Source organism: Astatotilapia calliptera, chromosome 18 (assembly GCF_964374335.1).
Source record: "Astatotilapia calliptera chromosome 18, fAstCal68.1, whole genome shotgun sequence".
Lineage (NCBI taxonomy): Eukaryota > Metazoa > Chordata > Actinopteri > Cichliformes > Cichlidae > Astatotilapia > Astatotilapia calliptera.
In genome coordinates this window covers 735328-754488 of record NC_137439.1, presented here as the reverse complement: position 1 = coordinate 754488, position 19161 = coordinate 735328, and the positions used below count along the sequence as shown (strand labels likewise).

The 19161-nt window shown below is 43.6% G+C and overlaps 2 protein-coding genes across 7 annotated transcripts; both read left to right on the top strand.

The window, feature by feature from the left end:
• The first annotated feature begins 791 nt into the window (after positions 1 to 791).
• LOC113010295 (uncharacterized) lies at positions 792 to 9087 on the top strand. 5 transcript variants are annotated; one of them, XM_080292399.1, is made up of 2 exons: positions 792 to 931; positions 7633 to 9087. In XM_080292399.1, the coding sequence occupies exon 2, from the start codon at positions 7648 to 7650 to the stop codon at positions 8740 to 8742; it is 1095 nt and encodes a 364-aa protein (XP_080148525.1). In that variant the 5' UTR covers positions 792 to 931; positions 7633 to 7647; the 3' UTR covers positions 8743 to 9087. The 5 variants fall into 5 exon arrangements, with proteins under 5 accessions (XP_080148525.1, XP_026005099.1, XP_080148524.1 ...); XM_026149314.2 differs by having other exon boundaries at positions 795 to 931; positions 7627 to 9087; XM_080292398.1 differs by lacking the exon at positions 792 to 931 and adding an exon at positions 969 to 1742.
• A 149-nt stretch (positions 9088 to 9236) lies between these two features.
• On the top strand, positions 9237 to 18360 carry LOC113010374 (uncharacterized). 2 transcript variants are annotated; one of them, XM_080292401.1, is made up of 2 exons: positions 9237 to 10671; positions 16604 to 18360. In XM_080292401.1, the coding sequence occupies exons 1-2, from the start codon at positions 10500 to 10502 to the stop codon at positions 17599 to 17601; spliced, it is 1170 nt and encodes a 389-aa protein (XP_080148527.1). In that variant the 5' UTR covers positions 9237 to 10499; the 3' UTR covers positions 17602 to 18360. The 2 variants fall into 2 exon arrangements, 1 of the variants encoding a protein (XP_080148527.1); XR_013903082.1 differs by lacking the exon at positions 16604 to 18360 and adding an exon at positions 11076 to 16597 and having other exon boundaries at positions 10532 to 10671.
• The last annotated feature ends 801 nt before the right edge of the window (positions 18361 to 19161 follow it).

Sequence of the window (19161 nt, the reverse complement as noted above, 5' to 3'; positions counted from 1 at the left end):
GAACGACGGCCCCACAGCATCGCGCTCTGCCTCCTTCAGTAGAAGATATTGTGAGTGCACTGTGACGCTGTGCTGGGCCCATCTCTACACACGACTGTCAGCTTGTTGCCACGCTCTGTGCTGCTCTTTGTGCCCTGAGTGAAGCTAACTCAAACCTGTTTGTGTCTGTGTGGATTTATTTCACATTTCCATAACAGGACATACTTTAATCATCATCACATCTCATTATCTTTGGCATAAAGAGGTGTGCGTTTGCATTTTCAAATCTAGACGTTATGTTTTGAACTTTTTACAAATGATTTCCGCTAATGAAGACTGAGCACGCCACAAACACATTTAATTCCTCATTTATTTTAGACCCACATCAAACAATAAAATAAAGCCGTGTGTTAGTATTCATTCACGTCAGACTCTTTGGTGTTGAGTATATGAATGATCAGTAGTAGAATGGATATGATTCATTATGGATAAAAACCTGAACGAGGCCTTTTCTTTCCATTTTCTCTCCTTTATTATTTGTAACACGCTGTTTATGTATTTATGGCTCAGTTTGGTACATTTAAATAGGTTTTAGGAAGAAAGAAGGACGTTTATTCCAAGCGGAACAAAGTATTTGAACATCCTCCTCCTGCCGGAACTTCAGAGCGGGACATCCGGTGGAAGTAAACAATGAAAAGGCGGCAGTATGGTTGTTCCAGCGTGAACTTTTGGAGGCTTTGTGCTGTGTGTGAGCTGAGTGTGTGAGCTGCGGCAGCAACGATGCCTTCAGTTCAGTATCTGAGAGAGTTCATCAACGAGCGACTAACTGCTGCTGCTGAACAAATATTCTTGGAGTTTGAAAAAACGATCGTCCAGTACGAGGAAGAGATCGACCGTCAGCGCAGACTGCTGGATATCACCTGGAAACCCCAAATCAAGCTGCACAGGACAGGTGAGTGTCCCTCTGAGGGAGGATCCTGATCACAGCTCTGCGGGACGTTAAGTCTGCGCACAGACGCGCGCGCACCGAACAAAAGGTCTCGTGCGTCCTGCGCGGTCTGGGCTCTCTGGAAGGTCGCCAACAGCTCAGCCACGTGATCAGATATCAGCTGATCGATTTGCAGCGTACACACGTGGTAAACTGTCGCGATCAACTCCGGACGTGGCCCCTGACGTCGGTCTGTTTGATGAGCCCGTCTCCTTTCCCTGACCTGGAGCGCGAGCCGCGGGCGGCCAATGAGTGCACAGGACAAACTACGTCACCACCATGTTGTCTCTGTTTGTGAAAATAAACCCGGGCTTCATTAAAGCGTGGGCGAGGACACGCCCCGTGGGCTCTCAGGCAGCAGGGATTTAAAATAGCTCTCTACCGACTTACCTGAGCACACCTGCTCAGTCCGCCTCACACCACCTCCACCTGTTTTATAGGCGTGGGGTCAGCTCCAACCAGGCGCAGATGAGTGTCTGGATCCTTAACTGTGGGCCTGTCAGGCTGTCACATGCTGGGGAAAGAAAAACCCAGAGTTATGAACGCCGTGTAACCGTACAGCACCACCACGCCATGAGCTCGCTCTGACAGCAAACCGTGTTCACGTGCAGTCAGCTGTGCCTCGCACGCAGCTCTGGATAAATCCCTGCCTCCACCTGAGGCTCAGTCCTCAGGACCCCGCAGCAGATTATCAGCAGAGTTCTCCCTGATGGCACAAACGTCCTCCTCTCAGACAGAAACACGACCTGCGTGGGTGCTGCGTGATGTTCATCAGGTGCGCTGCTGTTGGAGCTGCGCGGCTGTCGGCTGATTGCTGCTTATTATTACACGTTGTTGCTATTGTCACCATACGTAACAGTTATTTAATCCTATTGTTTTTATCTGCTTTTTTAAGTGTTTATTGAAGTTATGCATGAAATGAAATGCACCTCGTTTAACGGCTTCCTTAGTTTTAAGACTCATAAGTACAGAGGAGCATGGTAGTCTAGGTGTGTGCACTCACTTCAGGTACTTTTCCTTCACACAGGTGTGAGGACAGAAAAAAACAACACGTGCAGATAAATGTAGTTTGTAACTACGTACATGCATGGTGACATTAGTACGTGTTACTATACAGAGTAAAAACATTTATTCCTTCAATGATGACAATCAGCAATATCCAGCGAAGCCGTGTCTCATACTCTAAAGTCAAGTAATCTTTTCCATCTTATAAATCTGTAACGTTACATGAGTCCAGCTGGGTAATGTTGGTGGATCCTGTGTTGGCCATCTTTTGGTCAGCAACACACCAAGTATTTATCTACACCCTGTGTGTCTGAGGGCGTGTGTCCTCTAGGGCCGCCACAAACGGTTATTGTGATAGTCGACTAATCAGATGATCCAACATACAGCTTACTGCACCAGCAGCATCTGCTCTTATATAACTCTCATTAGCTTACAGCTTTAAGTGTTTAAGGTGCTAACTAACAATAAAGACAAGATGATAGTTTATTCAATTTTAATGAAATTTGCAGATTGTTTCGGTGAAGTTTAATAAACTCCTTGCTTTCTAAAATATAACAGGACACCGGAGTAAATTCTCCAGCATCTCACACTTCTGATAATCAGCTGTCTGCTTGACGTTTATTCAGCTGTGTAAAAACTTTAACTTTAATCTCAGACAAACCGATTTACTCAGGAACAAATAAAATACTAAAAAAAAGCCAAACAATAACATTTTAAGTTATCTAAGTGACTTATATATATTTAACCTGAGTAGTGAAAGACGGCGGTGGGTTTGAAAACGATGTGCCGGGAGTCCGCTGTTCTCACGGCGCTAGTGACCTAGCCCCCGGCTAACTATCGAGCTAGTGGGTAACAGACGTCTCCGAAAACGTCGGAGCGCTTTTGAAAATATGTGGTGTCCTGATAAACTGAGCAGATATTTGAGGTTTACACAGCTACATTCTCGCCTGAAAATATGTTAAACGTTTATTTTGTGACCCAGAAAGAATAATAAGAGTAACATTAAAACTAACTAGCTGCCGCCATTGTTGGAAACTAAGCTGGGCCGCGCTATGAATTCTGGGACACAGCTGCTTCTTCTTCAGGGTTTAACGGCAGCTGGCATCCTTGTACATGCAGTGCTGCCATCTTCTGTTTCAGTCCGTTATTACACACTTAAATCCTGCTACTTATTCCTGCGTCTTTCAGGATCTTACAAAGCTTCAAACGACGCGTCGACTATTAAATCAGTCGTCGACGATTTTGATCGTAATCGTGACTAGTCGATTAATCGTGTCAGCCCTAGTGTCCTACAAACATGGATTTGAAATCAAAGAGTAAATATGTGCTACAGATGTTTTGTATCACTTCCTGAACGTCTCTGCAGTAGTTATTAATATGCTTACAGTCCCAACACGCATGGTAGTGGTGTGCTGCCTCGGCCACAGTTGTTGTTGAGTGATTGTTGAAATCATGAAGACTTTTGTATATTTGTGAGATCACAGCTTTCTTAGTTTCTGACCTTTCAGCATTTAGAAAGAGTTGGATGAACGGCCTCGCTGGTTTTTGGCCTTTAATGTTTCGAGTATAAAGTTTCTTAGCTGGAGATGTCTGTAGTGGTCTCGATTTTCTAAATGAAATGTTTGCTTTAAAGTTTGGAAACTTCGTCTTCCCTCACAACGCCACATATGGAGTCCTTTTTCTATCCAGTTTTTAAACCTAGCATCTATCTGATTTGGTGTAGATTCTGAATCATATGCACACATTTCGATATTTTGTATCCTTCTCCAGCTTATTTTCTTTTATCACCATTTTACCCTGTAGAGTTGTCTGCCAGCACTGCCTGTACATGCGTATTGGTTATTGTTGTTCCATGTGATGGATCCCACCAGTGCATCATTGCTCAAGTACAATATTTTTTTGAACGCGGTGGGCCCAGCCACTGTTCTCTTTTAATGTTTTGTCATATAAATCTAGAGATCGTTTTATCCTGTTCAGTAAAATCTTTGTGATTAATCCTGAGTGGGAGGCACTGAAACATACAGAAATCTTTTGATGGTTTCTATTGTGGAGCTTATGCTCGGAGGTGTGATCCTGTCTCTTTAATATAAATGGTTGTAATTTTGTTTCCATTTCAGTGGGTCTGCTTGTTTGGGTTTTTCACATGGGCTGTAATTATAGGACCTCAGTTTACATCCTGTCATTGGACCAATGTTTTTGAGGCAGTTCTTTACCTCAGGCAGGGACTCCTCGGGTGTTTTGAAGTATAAACGTACATCATTGACATTTATTGCAACACCTGTGATTTTTTTCTGTTGCAGCAAAGAGGAGACGAGGCACAGCCTTCTGCAGTACTCTGTATCAGCACTGCCAACTAACAGAGCCAAAAGCCTCTTCAAGGATCACAGCCCGCTCTGTGTGCCGTTGTCTTGTATCATCCTGGGTTTATGTTGAAAGCCAGCTTGATCTCCTTTTTGTATATTGATGTTTCTGTGCCAATAATTTATGTCTTTGTCTACAAAGTAGCATCTTCTGTTCAGTCTCCCGAGTGTATGTGAAGTTCTTTTGATTTCTTGTTTCAGTGTATTCAGATTCTGGTTCAGTGCACGGCTGTTTTCCAGCTCTTTTTGGGAATCGTGACGTTTTTCCTGCTGAACTTTCTTTTTCCTTGAGGCTGCTGCAGTCATTTTATCTGTGAGGACACCTCTCCATTATCATTTTCTTTCATGTACTTTTGAATTTCATTCTTTCCTAAGATTAGCATCGTTAAGTAGGCTGGGCCTAAGTCTCCATGTTGTTTCTCTTTAGTCGACTACAATATTTATCAGGGCGCATTCGCTCAGGTCTACTGTTCCCACGTCCGACTCGATAGCTCTTGATCTGTCCCTGCGTTGGTCTATTCTGATATATGATGAGTGTGGAATAGGGAGCACCAATCAAACCCATGTCCTCCATCAGCTCTTTCACTTTTGTACCGGTTGTTTTGTTGGAGCTGTTTGTTTGGGGTTTAAGTGTATGTTCAGATCACCTCCACGCACCTTTAGACTGGCTAATCACCAACTTCTGCTTGTAAAAAGAGAAAGTACTGCAGGGTGGGATGTACACACCTTTTGCCTGTAACTGCCTTTTACTATTATTTTGGTTCTTATGAGGAGATTTCCTTCAGCAGACCTGGAGCTTGTCTCTGCTGCTGCCCTGGGGTGTGTTCTCTCCCGGGATGCTCCATGCTTGCTGGATCAGCTGCTCCACAGGATCCACTGGGGGGTCTTTGACCGGGGATCCTCGGTCCTTCAGGGTCTTTTGTAGCCTCATCAGCTGAGTGGTAGATTGAAGCTGATTTTCTTCAGCTTCACTTCGTTGTATTCTTTGTTTATTCAGCACCGCTGTCAGATAATCATGATCGAAATAAATCCTCCAATTTGTTGCCTTCATGTCTTTCTTAATCTGTGACTGAGAACCTTCACAGACGTGCTTTAAGCAGAATTTTGTTTCGTAGTGTGAAATGTGATCACCATCGATCTGAGTCTTTCAGTGGAGGCAGGCTTGGAGGTGAGCGCTCTGTGTGCAGCTCAGTGTCGGGTGGACTGTCCAGGTTTTCTCTGAGTTTCTCCACAAAACCTCCCCTCTTCATTTTCTGTGACATTATACATCCTAATATTGTCTCTCCTGGCTCCTCCTGGCCCATAAGTTCTCCATCGTGTCGGGCTGGAGCTTTGAGCACATGTTTCATCACCTGCTCCAGTATTTGAGCTCTGCTTTCGCCTGCTTCAGTCCGGTTTTCCACCTCTCCGATTCTCCTCTTGGTCTAAGACATCTAAGGTAAAATTACCTTTTATATCTTCGAGCTGTGTGTTTTGCTCTCCTTTTGAAATTCTTGAATTTCTTGTAAGATAATCTCCGTATTTGCCCGGCAGGTTGGAGGGATGTCTGCCTCATGTTGTCTTCAGCATTGCCAGCACATAGCAGGCCCACCAGTCCTCATCCACTTACTGCGTCACGTTCTTCTTTCTTTTCCTCTCGTTTCCATTTTTCCTGCTTTCAGCGTTTTTAACATCAAACAGGTTTTAAATCTCAGTTTGCAGGACATGTTTCTGTTTTTGATCGGAGGAGGTGTGTCTATGCGGCCGTCATGAGAGAGGGCGGAACAGGAAACCCCCATTGTTTGTTTTCATTCCTCCTACATGTCATGCAGCCGTCTGCCACCAGGTGGAGCATGACTCCAGAAACCCTGTCAGAGTCAGAGAGACTTTATTAAGTCGTCATAGCAACAAATATATAACCAACAACAAGCGCTCGTATAAAACGAGCGTAGAAGCAGAGATATTGATAGATAACTGTGAGGTGTGACTAATCCCGTTCCACATGTGTGGATCTGACACCAGTGGATGAATGACAGCAGCAGAAGGAACGAGCTCCTGTTCCCTCACACAGCCAGGCTGAAGGAACCTGTTGCTGAAACTGGGAGTCACTGATCACCTCCTCCAGGCTGGGAGCTTCAGAGCTGCACACACTGAAGGATCTGAGACTCAGACTCTTTCTGTAGGCGGCGTCCGGCCGGCAGACCTCTCCAGCTTCTCATCCAGCTCGACTCCCAGATACTGACAGGATGTGACATCAGTGCCACCAAAGCAGACAGGCGAGGGTCGGGATCTGTTGTTGTTTCTGTTAAAGGCAAAACAATTAGATTAGGGACACAAGTGGAGGTCATCATTCATGGCGTGCGGCACAATACGCCACGCTGTGTGATCGTCGTCTCTGTTTCGGATGTTACATGTTTTGTAGGAACATGCTTTCCTGTCTCGTGTATATACGGCCGCTTTATTGTCCACGTGGTTCTTTAGTGTTCAAAGGTGCCGCACGGTCAAGCTCATAAATGAGTGATGTCATTAAAGCTTTCAAACGCCTCTGATTAGACGGTTTTTGGCGTTTTCTATGAAACGCAAAAGCAGCACATGTTCCAGACATTTCCACGTCTCGCACGATTTGTTGTCTTTTAAAGTGTTTGTCCTTGTTCCTGATGTGCAGCTTCCAAACACAAAGCGTCCGGCTCGAGACGCATCTTTCACAAACGGGGCCGATATATCTCCAGATGTTCTGGGAGTGCGTTCCTCCGTGCTGTTGGACAACCACACAGCATGTCCGGGCGTTCCCTTTGCAGTGACAGGAGGACACAGCAGCTTTTAAACCAGTACTGTGCTTGTGCTGCGGGTCAGGTCCTCCTCTGTGTCACTGGGATTGTCTCGTCCTCAGAATTGATGATGCTATTGCTGGACTGGGTGGGGGTGTGGATGTGGGTGTAAAGGGTGGAGCCAGCGTTTAGGCTCGGGTGATGTGGGGCCCCGCTCGTCTACCCTGGGAGCAATCACACAGAAGTGAGGCAGTGAGGGGTCGTCAGCTGGTCACCGGTCTGTGACCAGGACATGAGCTGAAGTCCACAAAGAGCAGCGTAGCGTAGATCACCTGACTGAGGATGAGGGAATCCCAGAAATGTATAAAAGACGACGTGTTGAATTAAAAACCAATCTGTTTTATCCCGTGGCAATGAAACTGAAATAAAGATGTATAGTTGTTGTCTGAAAACGAAGCGTGTGTGTGTGTGTGTGTGTGAGGACACTGTTGTGTCATTTGTAGTTTGAACTAATGTTTTCGTGGTTTGTCTCTCTGTCTGTGAGGAGGAGCAGCTGTGTGACCTGAAGATGAACTCCAGTGAGGACCAGGAGGAGCCGACGCCTCTACACATTAAAGAGGAACAGGAGGAAGTGCGCACCAGCCAGGAGGATGAGCAGCTCGTCCTGAAGGATGAGACCGACGCCTTCTTGGTGACTGCTTTTGATGACAGTGACCACAGTGAACCAGAGGCTAACGGTCACCAGCTTCACTCTGACGGCGCTCCCGGCAGCTGTCCGGTGTCAGAGAGTCAGCGCGACGCCGACTCGAGTAAAAAGCCTTTTAAATGTAATGTTTGTGGAAAAGCCTTTAAGAAAAACTCTTACGTAAAGGAACACCAGAAAATCCACTCAGGCGAGAAGCCGTATACTTGCCAAACATGTGAGAAGAGTTTCACTCGGAGGGCTCACCTGTTGGGTCACATGAGAACCCACACGGGCGAGAAGCCGTACTCCTGTGAAACGTGCGGGAAAGGTTTTACTCAGAGCAGTCACCTGCTGAGCCACATGCGGCTTCACACAGGTGAGAAGCCATACGCTTGTGAAATATGCGGGAAAGGTTTTATTCAGAGGGGTCACCTATTGGTCCATGTGAGAACGCACACCGATGAGAAGCCGCACACCTGCGAAGAATGTGGGAAGAGTTTCCGATTCAGCGGCACTTTGTCGGTGCACATGAGAACGCACACGGGCGAGAAGCCGTATTCCTGCAAAGCCTGCGGGAAAAGTTTCCGCCAGAAAAAGATTCTGTCCGTGCACATGCGCACTCACACGGGCGAGAAGCCGTATTCCTGCACAACGTGCGGTAAAGGTTTCGCTCAAAAAAGCGATCTGACGATCCACGAGCGAACGCACACGGGCGAGAAGCCGTATCCCTGCAAAGCCTGTGGGAAGAGCTTCCGCCAAAAAAACATCTTGTCCGTGCACATGAGAACGCACACGGGCGAGAAGCCGTACTCATGCAAGAGCTGCGGGAAAAGTTTCCGTCAGAAAAGCATCCTGTCCGTGCACATGAAGACGCACGCCGGCGAGGAGCTGTATCCCTGCGACGCGTGCAGCGCCACTTTTCCGTCTAGTCGCAGCTTGTTGGAGCACCTGGACACTCACACAGGTGAGGAGTCGTAGCCTGGAAAGCTGCAGGTCGGAGCGGGGCGTTGGCATCTGCCTCCCGCCTCGACTTTTGGCTCCGACGGCAAAGGAGCTCGTCAGCTCGTGTCGTTCACGCAGCCGTTTTCCTTTGCTTCGTCCATCCAACCCTAACCGTACCGACGCGCTCTGTTCCTGTCATGTTCTCCTCCACGGTTCCTGACCTGGATTCTGTCGTGGCTGCAATCCTCCCAGTTTCATTTTACCCTTCGTGTGTCATACTTACGGTAACTTTGTATCATTTCAGACTGTAGAGGTGACACTAACAAAGTGTAGGTTGTTGTTAAAGTAACCTGTATAAATAAAGTTTCTTCTAAATTGTGATCATGTTTTTCTTTTGCCCTGTTTATGAAATAAGAGAAAGTTTCAGTCACAGCGGTCTCACCCTCACCTCGCACTCTGAGAGAAGCTGCCCTCCCCCTGAACGATTATGACCTATGAGCTGTTCCACACGTCACAGCCACAAATTTAAATGTGCTGGGGGTTTTATGTGACGGGTAAACAGAATAGAGCATAACTGAAAATGATTGAGCAAGTTCACATGTTAGAATGACCCCGTCAGAGTTCAGACATACATGGATGCTCTCCATCCACTGACTGAACTCTGCCCCCTCGAGTCAATAAAACATTGACTGACCTGCTGCGGCGAGCAGCTGGAAGCTCGTCATTGTTTGATCCACAACAACAAAATGACTCGACTCAGTTTATTTATGGTTGTTTTTGTGCACTAAAGCTCTAATCCACGTCACCAGCGTTAACCCTGGTTTCTTCTTACTGGGGCATATCACCATGGTAACCTACGCTGCAAACAGCTTTGAGATCAGCAGGTATGAAAGTGCCTGCTGACCAATCAGAGCTCCGGAAAACGCCACCATTCCTGGAAGATCCCTCGTAGGAGGTCCAGACATTTCTCCAAAGTCTCGTGTTTCTGTGACGAGCCTCTGGAGGAAAAACAGATTCTCAGATTTATCCTTTCTTCTTTTTCCTGTTGGCAGCAAACAGCTTTCTACAACTGTTAATATGTGACCCTGAAACAGGATCGTTTGTACCCGTTAAGTCCTGTGTTTGAATTCTGTTTTTATTCTTTAGTCGGAGCTCGATAAACAGCTCTGTCAGGACGGAGCGATGATAAAGCTGAACTAAATCAACGCCTGTGGGAATAAATCACAGAGCGTATGAATACTGATGGTTTTCTTTTAAATAGAACATTTGGGTTTTTCTGTCGTCTGAAAAGAGATTAAACTCCAGAAGAAGTCATAGAGCAGAAGATATAATCTCAGCACTAAGGTCTGGTCATACAGTTTATATGACACTAAAAAGGATCATCTGAGCAAGTAATGTTAGAATGTGGTTAATATAGACGGGAAAGGCAAATCTGACTTTCAGAAAAATAGAGTTCAATTATGAATAAAAGAAATATTACAAAGCGACACAGGTGATGTAGTTTCAGGGTTTTAAGAGCAAAAAAGCTGTTCTCATCCAGAAGGTGGCGGTAATGCACCGGAAGTTGAAGAAGAGCTGCCGGAACTGTGAGGACGGACATCCGGTGGCTGGACCGTTAGCTTTGCTCCGGTGTGAGCCGAGTGTGTGAGCCGAGTGTGTGAGCCGAGTGTGTGAGCCGAGTGTGTGAGCCGAGAGTGTGAGCCGAGAGTGTGAGCCGAGAGTGTGAGCCGAGAGTGTGAGCCGAGAGTGTGAGCCGAGTGTGTGAGCTGAGTGTGTGAGCTGCGGCAGCAACGATGCCTTCAGTTCAGTATCTGAGAGAGTTCATCAACGAGCGACTAACTGCTGCTGCTGAACAAATATTCTTGGAGTTTGAAAAAACGATCGTCCAGTACGAGGAAGAGATCGACCGTCAGCGCAGACTGCTGGATATCACCTGGAAACCCCAAATCAAGCTGCACAGGACAGGTGAGTGTCCCTCTGAGGGAGCATCCTGATCACAGCTCTGCTGGAGATCACGGCAGGTGAGCGCAGGTGGAGCCTCGGCTCCGGTTTCCTCTCGGGTCCGACTTTTTCTCTTCTTTCTTTTTTCCAAAACCTTTATTAAAAAACAGAGAATGTGCACGAATTAAGAAGTTACATACGTTCAAATGATTTTAAATAGCACAAAATCGTTTTTATTAAGTGATCCACGAATCAATCTTATGTAAGAGAGTATCATTATAGTAGAGTTTAAATTAGGTTTTTTGTTACTGTATTTGCATTTGTGGAAATAAAATTTAGCTAAGATAACTAACAAATTTATTGTAAATTATATATCACCTTCTTTTTTGCCTTCGAAATAAACAAAATCCAACATTTTCCCGTTTCAGAGTAAAGTCCTTGTCGAGATGTCCAGTGATGAATGTCCCGGAGTCCAAAACGTTGTATGTGAACAGATCAGAGGTGCTGCGCAGTCTCAGGATGGCTTCCACAACATCCACAGTTCATATTTATGTCCCCTTTGACCTTTGTCATATAATGATTAGCAGGATAATATTTATGAAGTATTTTAAATGAGACTTATTTCACTTTAATTTTTCCCAGATACTTGTTAGGAATTTTTCTCGTTAATGTCACTGACAAAGGAATTCCAATAAGAGATGCTCTCTGGAACAAAGCAGGAATATTCGTATTAGCAGACAGATTCTTCCAGTGTGTGAACCCACAGGGTTCAGAGAGGCAGATGATATGCAAGGTTGAATACCTGTAGAAAGCATTATAATACGCGGAGGTATTGCATCAAATAATACGACATATTCTTTGGATGTGGCTGAAAATTTATAAGTGTTTAAAAATTCTGAATAAGACATAAGCTGCTCATTAGGATTAAACAGCTGTTTCACTAAAACAATCTGTTTCTCAACCCACCTAGAAAAAAATAATGATTTATTTTTATGCACTATGTTCCTATTATTCCAAATTGGACACGTATGGGGAGTAAAGTTGTGTTTATATATAAGGGACCAAGCTAATAGAACTTGTTTGTGAAACGTCAACAGGTTTTCTGGAAGCTTATCTATATTACAATCACAACCTAAGACAAAACTTAGACCCCCAAACTTAGAGAAAATGTAGTGAGGAATACAATTCCAGATGGAGACCTGATTTTTAGGAAAATGCTTTGTCTGGTTAATCTTTAATGTATTGTTTAGAGCAGGGAATCCAAAACCTCTGTGTTCATCGTCATTCATCACTACACTCGTGCTGATGTAATGTGTCCCGTTTTTCCAGAGGAAGTGGAAGAGCATTCGGTCAACATCCTTACAAGTTTTGCCGTCCACATGCAGAGAAATTGCTGCATAAGTCAGTCGAGACAGACCTTCTGCTTTTCAGAGCAATACCCCCCCTTTAAACTTAAATCTCTCTGCAACCACTGATTTCACTTGGTTTGAGATTTTTTAATAATTTGGGGAAAATTTAGTAAAATTCTGTTGTTTTTGTTTTGTTTTTTATCTTTGCTCATCAGACCTAAATATGTTGCTTCATTTTTAACTGTTATATTACAAAGACTCTGAACATTACACTCTTTGACAGGTAATAACTGACATTTATTGAAGTTTAGCATCAATCCAGACCCTTCTGAGAAATCCTGTAAATGTAAAGCAGTCAGCACCTGGTTGGCATTTAAAGAAAGGTTGTGGTATCATCTGCCAACTGACTGCTATGTTTATACCCTTCACAGGGCTATTCGAAATATGAGAGGCAAGAATTTGGGTGCAAAGTAAAAAGATCCGCGCTGATCGGCCTACACCTCGATTAAGACTAAAACGAGAAGTGGTGCTGTTTTTCATTCTAACACAGCTATTAGCATTGGAATACAGAGTTTTGATAGCTCTGCAGAAGATATCACCAAAACCACATTTCTGAAGTGTAAGAAATATAAACTCATGCTCAGTTGAGTCAAAGGCTTTATGGAAGTCCAGGACAAGGATCAATGAGTCATCAGATGCTGAGTAGTCCAGAATATCCAAGACGAGTCTAATATTATTGGAGATGTGCCTGTTTGTCATAAAACCAGACTGTGTCTCGTCTACAATATCATCCAAAATATATTTAATTCTTCTAGCTAGCAATAGAGTTAATATTGTACAATCATTATTTAGGAGGCTTGTTGGTCTCCAGTTGTCTGTAGAAAGTAGGTCCTTCTTAGGTTTGGGAATTAAAGTAATAAGTCCATCCATCTTTTTCCTGAACGAACAAAAGCTCCTTCAGCTTTCTGGCGCAAATCTCATCCAGTTTAGATTGAAAGGTCCTAAGACGTAATCTGTCCTCCTCCGAGACCTCGTCTGGTGGGAGTCAATATATGACAGAACAATCTGATTTTCTTCTGCTGCTGCACTCGACTTTTTTTGCCCCACACCGTCTCAACACTTGTTTCAAATTTCCCACTTTGTGCTGTAGGAATTCTCAGTATTAGCCTCGTCGATAAAGTGTTTTATAAGGCGTGTAATACGCTCTTCCTCTTTGGAGCTTGTCTCTGCCTTTGACATCTTTTATCTTCTCACATGCAAAGCCCACCATTCTTCTGACTCCGGCAATCTGTAACGCGAGGTCATCCATTCTTTCGTTTATTAGCTTTGATAGTTTCAGCAACATCCACGCTATCTTCCTTTGAGCGCAACGCCTTTCTTTGGCGCCGGAGACTGGCTGGATGAGACTGGTAGAGGTGGAAACTCGCCCATCACATCCTCAGTTATTGGGAGAGGTAGTGAAATAGCCGAGTAGTCACGGCAGTTGTTGGTTTACCAACACGGCTGTTTGGCTAGCATTAGCCTTTAGCAGTAGCTTTGTTCTGGAGCTAGCCGAGGGTCTTTTATTATCACGCTGTGACATTTTGGCGCTTTATTCATCAAATTCAGTCCTTTTCCGGATTAAATACCGAAGAAGCTTCTAAAGTCTGAATTGACATGATGTTCCTACCGTATTATAAGCTTACGTTTGCTAAGCGCGGCAGAAAAGTTTATTGTTAGAACAATAAAGTTTTTGCATTATAACATGATGTAGCTCTGGTTTTTGTTTGCCTGAGTGGCAGCTCGACACTTCTGTAATGCAGCGCTTTTCACAGATAAAAATCATAAAGTGCTTCACAATACTAGGAATCAAAATACAACAAATAACAATGTAAAACAATCAAATACAACATAAAAATTAATTGAAAGCTTGTCTATATAAAAATGTCTTCAGCGTAAAAACAGTAGAAGAGAATTCCACAGCCTGAAAGGCCCGATCACCACGAGTTTAAATGGAGTGCGTGCGGCGACCAGCAGTCTGTGACCTGATGACCTCAGAGCTCGGGACGATGAATGCAGTTTCAGCAGGTCCGATATGCACTGGGGAGCCTGAAAGGTTAGAACTAAAACAAGTAGAAAGACCTTTGCAAAAATCCAAACCGGAAGAAATAAAAGCATTAATAATCATCTGCACTTCAGCCTTTGACACCATTAGCCTGAGTTTTGAGATATTCCTTAGACGATGAAAGCAGTTGTGGACCAAGCGACATCGAGCTGTCAAATACGACACCGAGGTCTCGAAGGCTTGGTTTAACAGAAGCTGAAATGCTGCCTAATTTCTGAGATCATATGGTCGGGACCAGTAATTAATGTTTTATCAGAGTTTCGCTGGAGGAAGTTGTCGTTCACATGGAAGTCCTCATGTTTTTAAATCTGTCACATTGTGTTTGTTCATAAAACTGCTGCTAATCAAACTGAGTTTGCTGCACTGTGATGGGTTCAAGGGTTCTCCCTCCTGCTGAATCCACTTTAACCTCTTCCCCATTTTTATTTCTCTGCTCATGTTCTACTTAATCAGCTGTCCAGCTGATCGGTGGTGTGGTGAGGAAAATGTGGGCTCCTCATCGATGTTACGGAAAGACAGAGACAGGAGGCCGAGGCCTTTTTGTTCACTTTTATAAAAAGACTTTCATTGTTGTCTGAAGATAACAGTGCAGCTGGACATAGAGGCCTTTTTTTGCTGAGCTCTGTAATCTTGTCAACAGGATCATTTAATGAAAACGAGGAATCTGCAGATGCAACATCTGGAATACGGAGTGTGGAATATGTAAACAAAGCAACATAAAAACCAGTTACTCAGCCACTCATCAGAATCCAAACCTGAGAGCCTGACAGCGTCTCACTCAGGTTGAGCTCTGGACTCTGACCAAACCATCGTAGTTGCTCCATTCGTTCCTGTTTCAGCCGTTCTGTTGGATCTTTGTGCTGCTGCTGATGGTCCGAGCTTCAGCTGTGGGACAGACGGCCTCACACTGACTCTAGAACACTTAGACAAGAGTTCACGGTGCACTGAGATCATCGTCCCTCCTCCACCGTGCTGACAGCTGCTCTCAGGTGTTTTTGCTGATATGCTGGGTTTGATTTTGTGCGTTATGGACAAACATCTCCACTTTGGTCTTGTCTGTCTGAAGGATACTGCTCCAGGAGGCTTTCTCTTTAGACAGAAGAGGCCTTCCCCTGCTTTTTTTTAGTCATACTGTCATGAAGTTTAAGCTTAAACCTGCAAACTGAAGAGTCTGAGATGAGCTCTTGGGTCTGTTGCATGCTCTGACCTGTTTCATTAATCTTCTGCACTGCAGAATGATGGACTTTGGTTTATTTTGATATGATCTTATAACCTTTCCAGGTTGATGGGCAGCTGCAGTTTCTTTTCTAAGATCACTGCTGATGTCTTTCCTCCTCAGCATCATGTTAACACACACCTGAATGCTCGAGACCAACAAAACATCTGCTTTCATAGCAAGGCTCACACTACCAATGATCAGCTCATTGTGAAGCTGGTTATGAGCACCTGGCTGTTGCTTACACACTCAGTAAATATCTGCAAAGCTCTCGTGGCATCTCTAAGGTGTTCTACAGCGTCGTGGAGGAGTGTGACAGCTCCTCTGCATCAGTCCATCAGAGCGCGTGATCAGGCGTGTTTGACACTTTATTTTTAATTTGGTTTCTTCTTTCATTAAGCTAGCAGTAGTTACCCTGGAACAGCAGGTCAGGGCAGACCTGGAACAGGACCTGGAAGCACCTTCCCACCTTTGACGTGACCTTTAACCTGTACAGTCCAACAAATCTGTCAGGTCAAGCTGGTTGCATGAGTGTGCTCACACTTAGACTAATACTTTGATTTAGTCACTGCTTTCAGGCTTCTTGGGTTAATGTCTTAGTTTACAGAGAGCTCACAAAGCATGAAAGCAACCTCATTGTTGAAAGACATCAGTCAGAAGAAAGGAAAATAAATTCCACAGCATTAGATTTATCCTGGAACACAATGAAGACAAAATATGGGACGACAGTGGCGATGCAAGACCTGCAGCATCACCGAAGGAGCTGCAAGAACTTCTGTTAAGCAGTGACAGCCGTCTCCCTTCATAAGTCTGGACTGTGGGGGATGTGTCAAAGAGGGAAGCCTTTTCGAACAAAGGAAAACATCCAAGCCCGGCTACAGTTGGCATAAAAATACAGTAAGTCTTCCAAAAACATTTTGGTCTAATGAGACCGAGGTTCAGCTTTTTGGCCACAGGTACTTCTCTCTTTGTATAGCGTGGACATGTCACCATATTCAAATGATTTGATTCTGCGTTAGAAATACACCAACAGCACAACTCAAGAGCTCTGTACAGACGACTTGAGTTAGTAAAATTTAAGCCTTAATCCAATGAAAACAGGTGAGTTGTAACAACATCGTCCACCATACAGGAGGATGTTGTATCTGTAGCAACCAAACCAGTTTCTGTATCGGGCTGTAAACATATGCATTTTACCAGGGGATTCTATGGTTTATGATTTTAACCAGAGTTTATTTGCTGTGTTTTTAATCATGTCTCTTCTTTCATTTGTTGTTGACACTCCAGACGTCCAACAGCAGCCTGTCTGTAAGGAGGAGGAGGAGGTTCTCCCTGAGCAGCAGCTCTGGAACCAGGAGAGGAGCTCCAGTGTGGAGCAGGAGGAACCAGAACCTCCACAGATTAAAGAGGAAGAGGAGGAACTGTGCAGCAGTCAGGAGGGAGAGCAGCTGGGACTGAAGGAGGAGACGGATACCTTTATGGTGACTGAAACTTATGAGGAAAGTGACCACAGTGAACCAGAAGGAGACAGGGAGCAGCTTCTCTTTGAGAGTTCTGTGAACAACAACAGCAGAGATCAGCGAGCAGAACATTATAAAGAAGCAAGATCAACTAAAACCGTAGAGTCAGAGTCAAAAAAGAAGCATCGGAATAACAATGCAGACAGCTCAGTTATGTCAGAGAGCGAGAGTAACACAGGTACAGGTGTGAAGTCTGTAAAATGTTACGTTTGTGAAAAAACTTTCAAGAAAAAATCTCAGATGCAGATACATTACAGAACGCACACAGGCGAGAAGCCGTATTCATGCAAAACATGTGGGAAACGATTCAGCCAAAACTGCCATTTATCTGTTCACATGAAGATCCACAAAGGGGAGAAACCGTTCCCCTGCAATGTATGTGAAAAAACCTTCCGAGACACACTAACACTGAAATATCACATGAGGGTTCACACGGGCGAGAAGCCGTACTCATGCACAATTAGTGGGAAAGGTTTCTGTCAAAGTAATAACTTAAACATCCACACGGGCGAGAGACCTTACCCCTGTCAAATCTGTGAGAAAAGATTCATTGACTCCTCCACACTTAAAAGACACATCAGAACTCATACTGGTGAGAAGCCGTATGTTTGCAAAACATGTGGGAAAAGCTTCATTCAGAAAAATATTCTGTCTGTCCACATGAGGATCCACACAGGCGAGAAAACACATCCCTGTGAGCTCTGCGGAAAAAGCTTCCGGTCTCGTGAACTCTTGTTAGTCCACGTAAGAACACACTCAAAGTAGTATTTCTGTGAGACTTGTGGGAAAAGTTTCAGTGATCGTGGTATTTTTACTGCCCACATGAGAGGGCACTCAGGTGAGACGCTGTAGTTGTGGGAAACTAGAAAAGGACTCACGTGTAGCAGGTTCTTATTTGATGCATACATTTTTCAAAGTAGAAAAGAAAAGCAGTCCTCATACTGAAAGCACCTTTGGACTGTGCTTCACTGTGATTATGTTAATGACATGTGCCAACAGGATAGAGTTCATGCTAATGGTGAGGTGTCAAGCTGTCCTTTGGATTCTTACAGAAAAGCATCTCATTAAGTAGTAATTTATTTATTTTTTGGGAAATTGTCTATGCAAACTTTTACAGGAAACAGGAAGTGTGTTGTTGCCACGGATTTATCAAATTATACTGTGAGCTGTTTCTTTTCATTTTGAAAAATCTAGTTCAGAATTAGTTGTGAAGTTTGTTTTTGCTGTTTAGCGTTATATTTATAGGCCTGCAGGGTTCAGGTCTGTGGTGTCCTCCTCTGTCTTGTGGCTTTTTACTGGCACAGTTTGTGGGCCATCTTATTGTGACACCTGATTGTTCTCTTATTTAGTTATAGCAGTATTTTTAAATGGTTGTATACAAATTGCATTGCATTTTTATATAAATAGTTGTTTACAAAATTTGTGCATACGTTTTCAACATGTACAATTTATATTTGCATTTCAAGTTATGAAAATAATTCACTAAACGGGTGTGATTTCTATAGTAAAAAATATAACTACTGCTAGGATTTTGTTTTTGTTTTTTATGATTTCAGATCAGTTGTGTTAACACAGTATGTCAATGAAAAAATAACTAAATTCAGAACCATGAGGTTGAGCTGAAGAGAATGATACCAAAAAAGGTCAGAACATTTGAAGGTGACATATAAATAATGTAAAACCAAAAGGAGTCAAAATAGACAATTATATTTTGGACCCCAGAGTGAGAACCTAACAAATCATGAAAAATTGGGTTTAATTTTTGTTTATGAAGGTGCAGATTTCTGACATTTTGTGTAAATGTAAACATGTAACAATGTGATTTTTCTAACAAGGCTACACAGTACATGACATGTTTATGTAACTGAGATGTTTAACGTCCTAAGACCCAAACTCTTCCCTGGCATGCATTTTTAATTTCTTATGCTATTTGGGCTGATTGAGACCAGATGAATGTTAAAACAAAGAATTACCTGATGTATTTTTTTTTTCACCTGATTTTCGTTTCTGAGAAAAATTAGATCCAAATATGAGGATATTAATTTTAAATCTCGATAGGACAGTGGCAGTGTAATGTCCTCATAAGTGGATATCAGGCCCTTATAGAGAAAACTTTTGTATTTTGGTCAACACAACCCAAAATGTGATGTCCACATATGTGGACGCCAGGTCCTAGGAGGTTAATTATGCAGGCTACAGAAAATAACTAGGTTATAGACTACATTAATGTGAAACGTGTATACTTGCTGCATTTGAATCCTTTTAGCCATATGTATTCAATTCAATTTTATTTACACAGCTTCAAATCACAACAACAGTTGTCTC